At 36.0% G+C, this 14,118-nt stretch overlaps 1 protein-coding gene across 1 annotated transcript; it reads right to left on the bottom strand.

Annotated features, from left to right (window-relative positions):
- Positions 1-8,700: 8,700 nt before the first annotated feature.
- On the bottom strand, positions 8,701-12,517 carry LOC149419497 (uncharacterized). The gene is made up of 3 exons (XM_089637860.1): positions 12,328-12,517; positions 10,499-10,665; positions 8,701-9,889 (listed from the first exon to the last, which is right to left on the bottom strand). Exons 1-3 carry the CDS (start codon positions 12,498-12,500, stop codon positions 9,195-9,197), a joined length of 1,035 nt encoding a protein of 344 aa, XP_089493986.1. The 5' UTR covers positions 12,501-12,517; the 3' UTR covers positions 8,701-9,194.
- Positions 12,518-14,118: the final 1,601 nt, after the last annotated feature.

Below are 14,118 nucleotides of genomic sequence, written 5' to 3'. Positions count from 1 at the left end.
GTAATAAACTCAACGACTGACGAGCAACTACTTACATAATAATATAATCTCCATATCGCTCCATCGACCCTACGATTACAAACGATTACACCAACTCGTTACACGCTTTGCTCTGTAGTTTATACTTTCTGTACACGTACCTACACGAGTTTCGAGTGAAGAGGCCTTGCCTGTTGAATGCATGGGATTTCATGAAATAGATTATATCAATGTACAATGTAAGTTTGTGAGAGACAACTGAAGTAAAATGTTCATAATTAGCGAATTTTAAACATGGAATCGATAAAAAATGTATACACCTACTTATGTTAGGTTAACAACAGGACCGGATCTATTCAACAATAACAATAACTTAGGACGGGTTGTTTCGGAGAATTTGAACAATTCATCAAATTTCAACGTTCATTTACGGGTTCTGTGAAAGTCCTATTCAAATTCTGTTATTATATCATTATAGGCTAGTTGCTTAACAGAACTGAAATAAAAACAGAACTTCAAAATATCTTTCACAGAACTTGAAAATTAACTTTGAAATTTGAAGAATTGTTCAAGTTCTCCGAAACAACCCATCCTAACAGTCCTTACACAAAGCCCGTGAGATTATTTTTTATAAAGACGGCGCTACACAAAATTCACATCAGTCAAAAATTATTGATTACATTGATCAAGTACCTAGGCATCAACCAGTTTTGACCAGGGGTGCCAAAATTGTATTCGCACCAGTCGTTTGGTTCAGAGCCGCACTCAAAGCTTAATATTATACAGGGTGAAACAGCACTTACCATCGTAAGTAGGTATACACTTTTGGTAGGGTTTTATGTTAGGGTATCAAGGCTACATTATTATGTTAGATAAAAGTGTATATCTACTTACGAGTATGTTAGGGTATCAAGGCTACATATTATGTTAGATAAAAGTGTATACCTACTTATGTTAGGGTATCAAGGCTACTTATTATGTTAGATAAAAGTGTATACCTACTTATGTTAGGGTATCAAGGCTACATGTTATGTTTGATAAAAGTGTATAGCTACTTATGTTAGGGTATCAAGGCTACATATTATGTTTGATAAAAGTGTATAGCTACTTATTTTAGGGTATCAAGGCTACATATTATGTTTGATAAAAGTGTATAGCTACTTATGTTAGGGTATCAAGGCTACATTATTATGTTAGATAAAAGTGTATACCTACTTACGAGTATGTTAGGGTATCAAGGCTACATATTATGTTAGATAAAAGTGTATAGCTTCTTATGTTAGGGTATCAAGGCTACATGTTATGTTGCATAAAACGTGCATATCTACTTATGTTAGCGTATCGAAGCTACATATTATGTTGGATTTTTTTGCGATTTATGGCTTAGATCTATTCGTTATATTCTTATTTTATTATTTATTTATGTCTATTCTTGAATACACATTTTACAAATGATTACGGTGGTTTACATCAATGGTTAATATAAGTAAAACTGTGTGTGGGTAATATTGTATGTTACGTGAACACCTCACTAGGAGAACCTGTGCTGAGGTGTTAACGTGTTTGTGATTAAGTGTGACAAGTATTTATGTGTTATAGTAGAATGTTAGTTTTATTTTTTTCACACGATTAAATGTGTGGTTTGTAATTGCTTGCATGTGTAATTTCCGCCAATGTAATTTCGTCATGCAACCGAATAAGTAATTTTTACTGGACATCTCAAGAAATACACGTGATTGTTTTGGGGTTATTTAAAACATAAGCGGCAGTTTTTTACTCATCTAATAAAACAGGCTTTTCTCCAATACTTATGTATATTGTATAAAACCTTACTAATATTAATATTTCAAGTAAGGGCTCAACGTCACTTCCTTTGTTCGAAAATATCAATGTTATTTTCATGAAATATAAACATTGTGTGTAGGTATTAGACCAACGCGAGAACAGAAAAATGAGTGTGGCTGATTTATTAAAATCCGATTAAAAATGTGATGGCAGGCCATTTCCTAATAAAATATTAGTAAGGTCAGAATATATCGGAACACGTATTAATGACGGCCGGCATAGTCCAGTGGTAACGCATTGGACTGCCATTCCGAAGGTCGCGGGTTCGAACCCGGCGTGCGCAAATAAATTTTATTTGATTAATTTGTGTTATTTCACAATTAATTAATTAAAATAATATATAGTATATTTGCGGCACGTTCCAGAGTGGAAGATACTACCAGTATCGCCCTGGTGTAAGACCACCATTCAGAATTGAAACGTTGCTCCAAATGGCTTTAGCCGTGTTTAGTGACTAGATCTGAATAGCCAGGTACTTCCCCACCTTCCTCTTTCCCTTCCCCACGTACCTACAGCCTCACAACATCCCCCAATTGGGGATGCCATAGTCTCACTGGCTCCAGACGGGAGCAGTTGGGACTCTTGTGAGGTATTCACTATAAAAAAAAAAATTTAAAAAAAGCGGCTGCGCGTATCCTGAAAAATAGTAAAAAAATTATGAACACGTGTTCCGACATCATCATAACACATTCGTGTTTTACTGATAGTATATTAGGAAATCTGTCAATTCACTTGTTAACCTATTTTTATTTATAAAACAGAAAAATATTAGTGGAACCTAACTTTTTATTAGCCCAAACGATGCTGATTTGTTTTCATAAATTTTTCGATGCATTAAGGTCAAAATTGCATCGCAAATTATTCTAATAAGAATCATATTAGAATGCTCGAATGTTCTCCCGAGACCCATCGACGTTCCACAGATTAAAGGCCTGCAGTCCCGTTTTTAACCGGAATACGAATACATTTACCAGATTTTTAACTTTGTTTCATATCACAGAGTTTTCTCCGTGCATAATTTGATTTATATAAATAACCTAACCTAACTTAACGAATGAGCTATCTCTACAATATGATTTATTTATTTTTATTTCCATCGGATGGACTCAATAAATTTTCCAAAGAGGAAGGGATTTGATCTATCATTGCCATGAAATAGTTACGTGCTTCCGTAAAGGTCACAGAATGTTGCACAACAGAGGGGTTGGGTAGCAGTGGGGGAGGGGGTGGTTAATTCATTATTTTTATCATGCCACATGCACCCTATCTATTTCCCCGAAGTGTGCGGAAATGGCAGGGTCAGAGAAGCCTCAATGAAGGCCCTGCCCTGACCCCTCCCCACCCCACTCCACCCCACCCAGGCTCGTGCCTCGTGCACTTCCTTCCTGGAAACCCCGACAAACTCGCTATGATATTGATCACATCTGTGCCAATGATGCATTATTGTAGTGTGACTACGGCGTTCCCAATTTCGGATATAGCTGTTTATTACACTGTGAAAACTTACTGATGTAAAATATGTTCCTGGTTTATTAAGAATCTTCTCAAATTATTCATACTCCGGTTAAAAACGGGATTGCAGACCTTTAAAGAGTGAATTTATAGGTTTAATAGTAAACTTTTAGTAAACACGAATGTGTTATTGCGATGCCGAAACACGTGTTAATAAAAAAATTCCAATATTTTTGCACTTCGTCATTGTATATTATTAAGAAAACAGGTGCATGAATACTATGAATGTACCAAAAGTTTATTAGGAAACAGCCTGAAATCCCGTTTTAAATAAATCAGCAATACACATTTTCTACGCGTACCCTAAGGGCACGCGTGGAACGGAAACATTAAAAACTCAGTATTGCCAGGGGCATATTTCCTTTTGCGTGTTCAATAGGAGACAGTACCGCACCCTTGAAACACGCACGGGTTTGTTACGCTAATTCTCTTTCTAAACTTTTGTACTGACTCCTTTTGAACACGAAAGAGGAAATACGCACCCAGTGGCCCTTATTTAAAGGCTGAAAGAAGTGTGGAGGGAAAAGATATTGAAAACAACGTTTCAGAAAATAAGATACCGGACGCAACTCGACGTTTTAAATAAAGCGACGAATTAATTAAGCGGAATTTATCAACTAATTGAGAATGAAGACACGGAAGATGTAGACATTTACAGGGTTTTCCAATAAGAGGTGTTATTTTGATATTCAATCGTAAAAGATCAATGGCTTCGTTGCTTGTGTGGCACGTAGCGCCGTCTTTTTGAAAATAAACGAAGCAACAATTGACGAAGCCACCGAGGTGGAAATGGGCCTCATCACTCAAGATGATTTGCATTTTATTCACTCAAGTGAATTTTATTCATTTCAATGCGTTGTTGAAGCGTGTATCGTTCCATTTTAATTAATGGCGTAGTTTCTACTTGTCAAATGTTAAAAAATGACAGTTTCAAAAGTAACATCTACCGAAATAACGGGCTATTCAAAATAACACCTCTTATTGGAAAACTCTATATAAAAGGAACACTTTTTATCGAGAATCGTCCATTCAAGGTTCCTAATTTCTCCTTCAAATTAAGACGAAGCGGAAACTACTTATTTACTTCTCATTTAGAAAACTCATCTAGTGTAATCCGCGTCGATGGTGGATGGAAAGGTTGAAGGTCGTGATTAGAGCAAACATCGAGCCGAAAGTACTCCCCGTTCGGGTGCGCTCGGAAAACTTCGGAAAATGCAGCCAATCATATTGCAGCGTGCTACGGTGTAATAAATCAATAGAACTGATGCTTGTTTTATTAATAGAATATCCCATCGCTCAGTTGCTATATGATAGAATGATGTAATACCCATAAATCTCGGCGTGCCACGAAAATCTTTTCATTGCACCTTTGATCAGTGTTTGATCTATGATTATATAATTCAATTTGGGAGGCGGTGCGGGTTCCGCCACCCCGGGAACCAACACCTCTACCATAGGTCACCCCATGTGGTTTGCTATGTTTGGTGACTTAGCAGGGGAGACAGGGTTCATGGAATCAGGTTTGTCTAGGTCTCCTGCGAAGCATCTCCAAAGATTACGTGGTATTTTCATTTGGAGCTATAGTAAACAAAAAAAGTAAAAAGTATGTACCTATTTACCCATATTTTTATACGGTGTATTTATATATCGTTGTAACGGACGTACTGCTCCGGTATCGGACGCGGTCGCCCCATATTAAAATCTATTGTCTAAAAATCTATTAAAGGCTATTTGCCTTAACTTTGCCTGTTCTTAAATTGAATAAACTGCCTGTAAATGTATGTAAAATTAACCTGTAAACCCTAAATTATGTAAAAATGAAAATGTAATGTAAAATGTTAAAACAATAAACGAATCGTCGGAGCTTGGCTAGAGGTATACGGGCAGAGAAGTATTGTGAGAGCTGGTAAAATCATAATCATATTTTAATTCGGGCACGATTGTTAGAACCGAGCCAAAACGTAGTGGGAAGCCGTGCCGTGCGCCATGCGCCGTCATGGCGTCACAAATGACCGGTGGTACGCCGTCATTACGTCCCACGGGCACGTTTCTGAGGATCGTGCCCAAATAAAGGAAGGCCGTGGTCACGTTCGACCACGGCCCGAAACTACCGGCCGAGCGGCGGTAGACGGCCCGGCGGGGCGCCGCGATAGCGTCGCAACGGCTCACGGATTCCAGGAATCAAAGAGAAAGTGAGCCCCTTGTGAGCGTCGTGCGCCCGCCGGTGGCCTATAAAACGTGAAACACCCCCTCGAACGTGAGATCTCCAGAAACCACCACCAGCTCTACAACTCTCTCTCTGCTCTGCCCTCTACCTCGCTCCGACTTCTGCTTCTACTCGCCTTCTTTCACTCTGACCCCCGCCTCACCCTGGACCACGGACTTGCCTACCCCTTCGGACCAGACTCGGAATCAGCTCAAGAACAAGCGACAAGCGATCGGACCAGCTCTACAGCGGCTACAGAGACGGCCCCGTTCTACCCCTCCACGCCACTGAAGGACGACATCTCACGCCTCCACAGATTGGGATCACCGGCCCCATTTACAGTCTTGTGTGTCACACGATTACGTCTGATACAATCGTTCAGGAACATTAACGTTTGTATGAAGGTGTTATGATAGTTCAGCGGAAGGTAAAACATGAAACAGGTGATACATACAATAATGATTTTGATTAACGAGTGTTTACATAGAAACAATTAAGATGCAAAAAAATATATATTATGACAATTTTATGATGGAGAGGAGATGTTAAAAACATTGGGGTGAAGAACATAATCACTAAACGGCGCTATATATAAAGTTGAACACAATTATATAAGAAGAAAATAAAAGTAAAGTTAGTAAGCAGTTTTTCATGATAGATAAGTTTGAAAGACAAGTATGTAGGTACTTAGATATCTTGCAAAGACTCGTAATTCGGGATTCGCATAGATTTACTAACTAACTAACTCACCATCACGCCTTTTCCCCGCAGGGGTAAGCAGAGAGGACGGACCGCCAAATAACTCGGTCTGGGCACACATTTTTTGCCTCAACATCAATTTCAAACAGGCATGCTGTTTTCGACAGATTTGGCAAATGTTTTTTGTATTTTTTTAAATGCGTTTCACATAAAATGTTTTGGTTTATCATTGCCACGTATTTACACAAAACTCTTTTTTTTCATTTAATTCTAGAAGTATTTATTGAGCTGTCTCACAATTTTAATTCATGTCTTTTTATTACTATACTAACAAGAGAGACATAATAACAAGACAACAGAATTCATAGGGGTAAAAGGGGATAGAAATTTGTATGGTTACAGCAGTTGATGATTTATAAACAATTTGTGCATTTATTTATTTATCAATACATTTACATTTTCATGGTTGTATAAAGTTGACCTTTATCGCCGGGTAGGAACATGGACATGGATTGAAAATTGCGTGCCAAGCCACGAGATTATGGCATGGTCTATCGTCTATCACAGGCACCAAGCTCGGTTGGAGCTTCCTTCGATATAGGTACTTTCAGGCGAAGAAAATATAACGCTCGATGACGCCTGAAGTCTCCCGGATAGGGTAGGGGGATGTTTTGTAGACATTGGAATCGAAGTTTTTTTAATTAGTTTCTATTTAAGCTACGTTTGCACATAAGTGGTACAGTAAGTTGTGTATCTTATAAAGAAAATATGTTTATGAATAACGTCACAGTTTTTCAGTCCTTCTCACTATGGATTTCTGTTCTTAGGCGGACTGTGGTAGATTTTATATTATTGTTTTTTTTTTAATATACCATAATTGTCTGTCGTGTAATATGGCAAATTGGGTATTGCGCCACCCACCCAGTCTTAGAAAAAAAGCTCTATATTTCTTTATTATCATTAAAATCTGCATTTGTAATTTGTCAGCCGTTCAATTAATTAACTCATTCATTTGAGATTCCACTGACTCTCACTGTCGAGTTTTGCGTAAAAATTTAATTTCTTACGTCTGTCTTTTGAAGCCGAGTACAAATTTATAATATTCAGAGATGTGCTTTATTTCAAATAAATCCATTTCAAATGGAAATGCAAAATGCAAAATGGGTATTTTCCATTTTGCATTTTAAATGCTTTTCTAAAAACCATTTTGCATTTTGCATTTTAAATGCTTTTCTCAGTGCATTTTCCATTTTAAATGGGTTTTTGCAACATTCTTCCTACTATCACCACTCATCTTTTTTCATAAGCCCCAAATATCAGTCGGTCCTCAACCTCGCTATGAGAGATAATTTTCATTTGTCAAGTTGCTCCCTGGTAGGAGCCCTGGCAATTGAGTGATACCATTACAAAAAATACTGATTCAAATACTGAACATGGGGCCATGACGCTGTAATATTAAATGTAAGATTTCTATGTTTTTACGTTGGCGACATTAGTCCCGCGCAAATTTTTTGTGGTTTCATAATCTGTAGTCGTGGTGTTTTTGGATTTACCATCGTGTAATATGTTTGTTCTACATTGATTTCCATTATTAAATGACGAAATTGTTTAAAAATTCTATAATTACCTATTTTAATAGTTTGACCTGAGAAACCATTTTGCATTTTCAATGCATTTTGAAAATAGGTATTTTGCATTTTGCATTTGAATGCTTTTCTAAAAACCATTTTGCATTTTGCATTTTCAAATGGAAAAGTTTTGACCCATTTCCATTTTGCATTTCAAATGGTTTTGGGTACCCATTTTGCACATCTCTGATAATATTGCTATAGGAAAGTATTTATTTAATCATTCTTTTTAGGCAGGTGTCAGGTATCCTGAATGTACATTACAACAGAACTTGTGTGCTCTCTGCAGTAGCTATCTCCACGACATACTGCTGCTCACTCAACTTTCAACCCTTCTCAACACGGTAGGTACTTATATCAAAATAAACGATAATTTTATCTGACCATAGATATATTGAAGAATACAAAAAAAAACGTTAAAAATGTACATACAAACATAATTGTTTTATTTTTTAGTTATGTTCTGATTGATATCTGGACATAGATATCAAGCGATTATATTTTCCAATGTTGTGGAGACGTTTACATTTTACATGGCAGGATTCGTACTATCAGGAAATCAAAGAAAGCAATATATATATAGTTTCGTAGTAAAATGTTTTATTCGATATTCGAGACAATGTGAAAGAAGATTGATTAGATTATGTAAATAAAAGAAAGCAGTTTTATGTTCAGTGATTAGAAAAATAAATAAAAAATACTAATAATACTAGCAACTAGTTTAGAAAACTTTCAAACCAATTCTGTAGCGTTTGGAAATGTATCTGTGTAACGACTTAGAATGGATTGCTCTCTGATCTTTTTAGCTGGGGCATTTTTTGTGGAGTCATCTTGAACGACACAAAATTGTATAAATTGATCCAACAATCCAATTTCCAGATATTGTTACAATCTTCGCGTTACTTTTTTTCACATTTGCACTACGACATGTACATATTTACTGAACACACTACGTAGGCAATTTGATGTTGTAAATAAATAAATTTATTTTGATTGGGTGTCTACCAATTCCGGGGCCTTATGCTCTATTAAGAAGATGAAAATATTGTTTTCGATTATTCAACTAACATAATATCAATTTTGCTTCAGAATCAGCCAATAAGGTGCGTTTGTGTACCAACGAGTGCGGGTAGCGTAATTCCTTTCCATGTTCAATAGGAGGCAATACGGGAGTACTGCCTTGAAACTCACAAAGGTTTGTTAGATTAATTCTCTTTATAAACTCTAGTACTGCCTCCCATTGAAGACGGAAAAGGAAATAAGCGTGCGGGTACGAGAAAGAGTTAAAAATTTAAGACTAGCAAAATTTCGACAAAAAATTTTCGCTATTTACTTTTCTCATTTTTTGCACTAGAAGTTTTTGACTGAATTCTTCCTGAATTAATCTTTGGCTTGATACAGCGCTCCAAAGGCGTGCAGGGGGAACCGTCCAGAGAGAACCCTATCAGATGTTGTTCACCTAAACCATCTTCCTTGTTCATCTTGTCAATCTTTTCTTTCAATCTGTCAATTTTTAATTCTCTATTTTTAATTTCTTCCTTTCTGGTTTCTTCGTCTATTTTGTTCTCGACTTTATATTTATTAACATTTTTTGCAGAGTATTTGGATTTACTTGAGGTCGTTCCAGATTGTTTTGATCTATCTGAATTAGCGGCAGACCTGAGCTTGTTGATATAGTTGCTATTCACCCTTCCTTGATAATCGGTTACATTTTCTGAATGATTTGAATTCGTCCCTACAGAGATGAAATCATGGTTATTTGGAGTTTTTGTTTCCCGTCTCCTCGGTGGATTAGTTTGGTTTTTGATTGAAGATGATGCCGATTTGTGATCTCCTTCTCCTCGATTCTTTTCTGCGTTATTATCTGTGTCATCTTCTCTTATATCCAAGATTTTCAAGGCTTCAATTCTTCTTATTCTTTCCGCAATCTGATCACTTATGACTTCACGATGTTTGACACCTTCTCCGAGATCTTCCATTTCCCGCAGCCACTCTTCACGTTCTTGGATTTGAGTGAGAACTGAAATACAAAAAAATATTATAAATACATAATGAAGACCCCACAATTATAAAGCAAATCGTAGGTATATAAAATAATAATAAAAAGCATGTAAGCAAGAGGTTTAAAAAATGAGGGCCCATTGCACCATAATAGAGGTTTTTCTCTTTTTTTGTGCTGTAAAAAACGATAATTAAGGTGTTATTATTTTATTTTTGTGTTGGCAAATTATTTTCCGCAATTGCCGCAAAAACGACATGCTCGTTTTTTTATTCGTGAATTCGGCGGCGACACCGGGCAACGTTTTTGACGACCATCTTACCAGCCAGTGGAGTATTCTATGACATAATGACGTTGTAGCCAGTTGGAACCGTTTCAGAATGTGCGGTTTTTCAAATCAAATTGTGGATGAAAATATTCAAATTACCCATTTTAGTACAATAGGACCAGGTAAGAAGTATTTTGAAACCATTGCAATATTTTCGACAAATACATTCAACTTACGATCTGTTTGTAGATCCTAATTTATATAGGTACTTACACGATAGCAAAACTATTCTAAAGGTTTAATATTAAGGTAGATATAAGCGATGACCAAATAAATAAGGTACATGTGCCGTAGGTACTCACGTTCATGTAACATATCAATTTTTGTTGGCAATTCGTTTTTCTCGACGGGTTTTGATATCTTCAGTTTGACAGTTGGAGGGCGTCCATCTTCGTTGCCGAACTCCATAATATGCTGCAAATGCTTTTTGACGACTTCTCGATCTTCCGCCCTCATTGATGGTCTAAATCTGTGCAAAAATATTGATTTGGGAGAGATCGTTTTTTTTAATTCAACATTATATACACCCGCTACTCTGCCAAAGTAGTTTGTCAACAGGAAAATTTCAAATATAACGACAAACCACAATATAGAAAATAGAGATGGAAAAATAACATTACAAGTGACTACAATACAATAAAATACACAGAAAAGTAGATATAATACAGCCAGCATACTCATAGGCATACACACATTCAAAATCACACGACATACTCAAAAATACTCAAATACGCGAGCCGAACTGCCGAACTGAACCTAAACTTACAGGAAAGGAACAAAGCGACCGCAAAGGGCGCGAAACGCCGCCGCTTGCAGTTGCTTCGTTCCTTTCCCGTATTCCGTGTCTAGGTTTGCGTTTCGGTTCGCAAACGTATACGTACCATAAGATTACAAACCTACATAAAATAAATAGAGCCTAATAAATCTTTAGGAGCTTAGAGACAATATTAATATTTTAAAAATCTTGATCTAAACATTTTTTTCAGCATTCTTTAAGTTCAGTGATGCAATTTGATTCGCTTTTTATATGCGTTGGCATCGTATTAAATATAGTAGGTATACAAGATAAGTGAATGTTCGTTGCCCATTTTAATTTGTAATTGGTATGGCATTCCTTCACTTTGACTAAATCTTGTACTTTCTGTAAGATTTACATTTTCTTTATAAACGATATCAGGTGATAAATAATTGAAACAAAATAGGCTAGCAAGTTCTAAAATCAATCGGAATCGGATATTAATTTAAGACTGTTTATAAGTTGACATTGAATTATTCGCATTTGCAAAATTGCATACCTACCTACCTAATAAATTAATTGTTTAGTCGTTTAGCATAACGGTCATTCTGACGACTGGTTAAAAATTGCATACCTACCTACCTAATAAATTAATTGTTTAGTTGTCTAGCATAACGGTCATTCTGACGACTGGTTAAAAATTGCATACCTACCTACCTAATAAATTATTCGTTTAGTCGTCTAGCATAACGGTCATTCTGACGACTGGTTAAAAATTGCATACGTACCTACCTAATAAATTATTCGTTTATTCGTCTAGCATAACGGTCATTCTGACAACTGGTTAAAAATTGCATACCTACCTACCTAATAAATTATTCGTTTAGTCGTTTAGCATAACGGTCATTCTGACGACTGGTTAAAAATTGCATACCTACCTACCTAATAAATTATTCGTTTAGTCGTCTAGCATAACGGTCATTCTGACGACTGGTTAAAAATTGCATACCTACCTACCTAATAAATTATTCGTTTAGTCGTCTAGCATAACGGTCATTCTGACGAGTGGTTAAAAATTGCATACCTACCTACCTACCTAATAAATTATTCGTTTAGTCGTCTAGCATAACGGTCATTCTGACGACTGGTTAAATATTGCATACCTACCTACCTAATAAATTAATTGTTTAGTCGTCTAGCATAACGGTCATTCTGACGACTGGTTAAAAATTGATCAACGGCTGAAACGGGTCAACGGGTATTACAGATTAAAATTAAAAATAAATGTGCTGATCCACGATTTGATCAGGTCAGACATCACAAACTAAGATTCTGCTTGTAATGAAATAGGAATACCTATAAACAAAATAATGTGGATTTCCCCACCAAACCTACATTTCCCTTTCCAAGTCCCCGGAGTCCTTGATCACTGAGTAGGACCTCCTTCGCGAGGTTTTGGGTCTGATGAGTATAGGGTTCTGCGCGCTCCTTCCTCTCTCCTCTTCCTTGGATAAATCCACCAGGGATTTGCCGGACCTCAAACACCAGTCCATCTGCTTTCTCTGCATCAGAGTTAGCTTTGCCTCTTCCATTAGCACTGATCAATCAAATTATTAAGAATGTTGTATTTTTATCAGGTATGTACCTCCATAATATATTGTTTGTATTTTTTTTAATAACTTAATGAGTAAAATTTCAAATTGTAATATTGAATTATTGAAGACAATTTTAGCGATTCCCAAACGAAAATTGAAACAGAAATATTAGAAAAAGATACGGTCGTCCTATCTGTTTCCCTGTCCTTCATTTTTTTTTAATTATTCATATGAAATGATAAAAATAAATTATATATTTATATTAAGAAGAGCGTCTGTGGCGGGCGGACATCGTGGATTTGATTTGTATACAAATTTTCAGTTTTATTCCGAGATTTATGCACATTGACCTTCAAAAAAAGAGGAAGGTAACTGTCTACATGAGATCTCGATAGCTACTTCGAGATGAAATTTTAAACACTTGATGTTCACAATAAGAGGATTATTACTGTCTACATCCGATTTCAAAGCACTCTACGGAAAGCCCGGGCATTGGCGGGGACTACAGCTAGTATTAAATAATGGGTCGATATTTCCGTATTTTTAGTAACAATGTCAGTCGGCTTCTAGCACAAAGCAATATGATGAAAAAATCAGCCAATGTACCTAAATAAATAATTTATACTAAACTAGCGCAAACATATGAAAAATCGCGGGAAAGTATATAAAAAAGTATTTAAATAATGTTATTATTAAGTTCTGCAAGTAATTTAGTTTTTTTTTATTATCGTGACAGCTGTTTCGGCGTTCAAACGGTGGCTAGGCCACGTTGAGACGACTTATATACCTATATGATTTTATTTCAATTTCAATTTTATGTCTAAAATGATTTATTACCGGTTAAACAGATTTACTGAGAAAGTATTTGTAACAATAGATTGGGCGGGGGTGAATAGAATTAATAGATAATTTGTTAGGAAATACGCATAAATTATTAAAATAATCTAAACTTACAACCTAGAAACCTATTTTGTGTATCTTTACTTAAGAGGAAGCTACAAGCCAAAAATGTGCATATTCTTGGTATACCTTATATTGTAGATAATAGGCATTAAAATCGCTTGACAAACGGAGCACACTGGGGCAAGATTGATGAAAAACGCCCTTTATTCACAGGGACGTTTTTAAGAGAAAATTTGAATGTGGAAAGGAAGTGTATAAAAAAACAAAAATTTTAAATACATAATATATATAAACTTTATTGTGTAAATATTATATATACACGATTTAAATAAAAAAATAACAAAAAAAATCAATTCTCTTTATCCGACTTGTTTGAGTCAAAATCACTATCATCATCACCATCACGATCATCATAATAATCGTAATCGTCACTATCATCATCATCATCCTGAGTACTTGAATAATTTGCACCTGTCGGCTGTAATGATGGAGCATTAGCAGTTTTACCGCTTCTATGGGGAGTGTGGTCAACTTTTTTATGGCTGTTTCCTTTTGCTCGTTATCAGAGGATCTGATGACAAAAACAACAAACTGAAAACATATTTTATAATTCCTTAGAGTTGAGTGTACGCATTACATCGCCCTGAGCGAAGACCAAACGCTTAATGGTAAGATTGAGCATTGTCTG

This window comes from Hesperophylax consimilis, chromosome 12 (assembly GCF_061612785.1).
Source record: "Hesperophylax consimilis isolate HC1 chromosome 12, BYU_Hcon_1.0, whole genome shotgun sequence".
NCBI classification, from domain to species: Eukaryota; Metazoa; Arthropoda; class Insecta; order Trichoptera; family Limnephilidae; genus Hesperophylax; species Hesperophylax consimilis.
The sequence above is the reverse complement of the archived record's forward strand: the minus strand, read 5'-3'. Positions and strand labels throughout refer to the sequence as shown.

What these genes read in the sequence shown, in the direction of transcription:
- LOC149419497 (XM_089637860.1), bottom strand. Translation starts at nt 12,500, where the DNA reads ATGCAGAGAAAGCAGATGGACTGGTGTTTGAGGTCCGGCAAATCCCTG. An exon ending in GGGGACTTGGAAAGGGAAAT is followed by an intron (nt 10,666 to 12,327) that starts GTAGGTTTGGTG and finishes ATTTTTGCACAG; the next exon opens with ATTTAGACCATCAATGAGGG. An exon ending in AATTGATATGTTACATGAAC is followed by an intron (nt 9,890 to 10,498) that starts GTGAGTACCTAC and finishes TTTGTATTTCAG; the next exon opens with TTCTCACTCAAATCCAAGAA.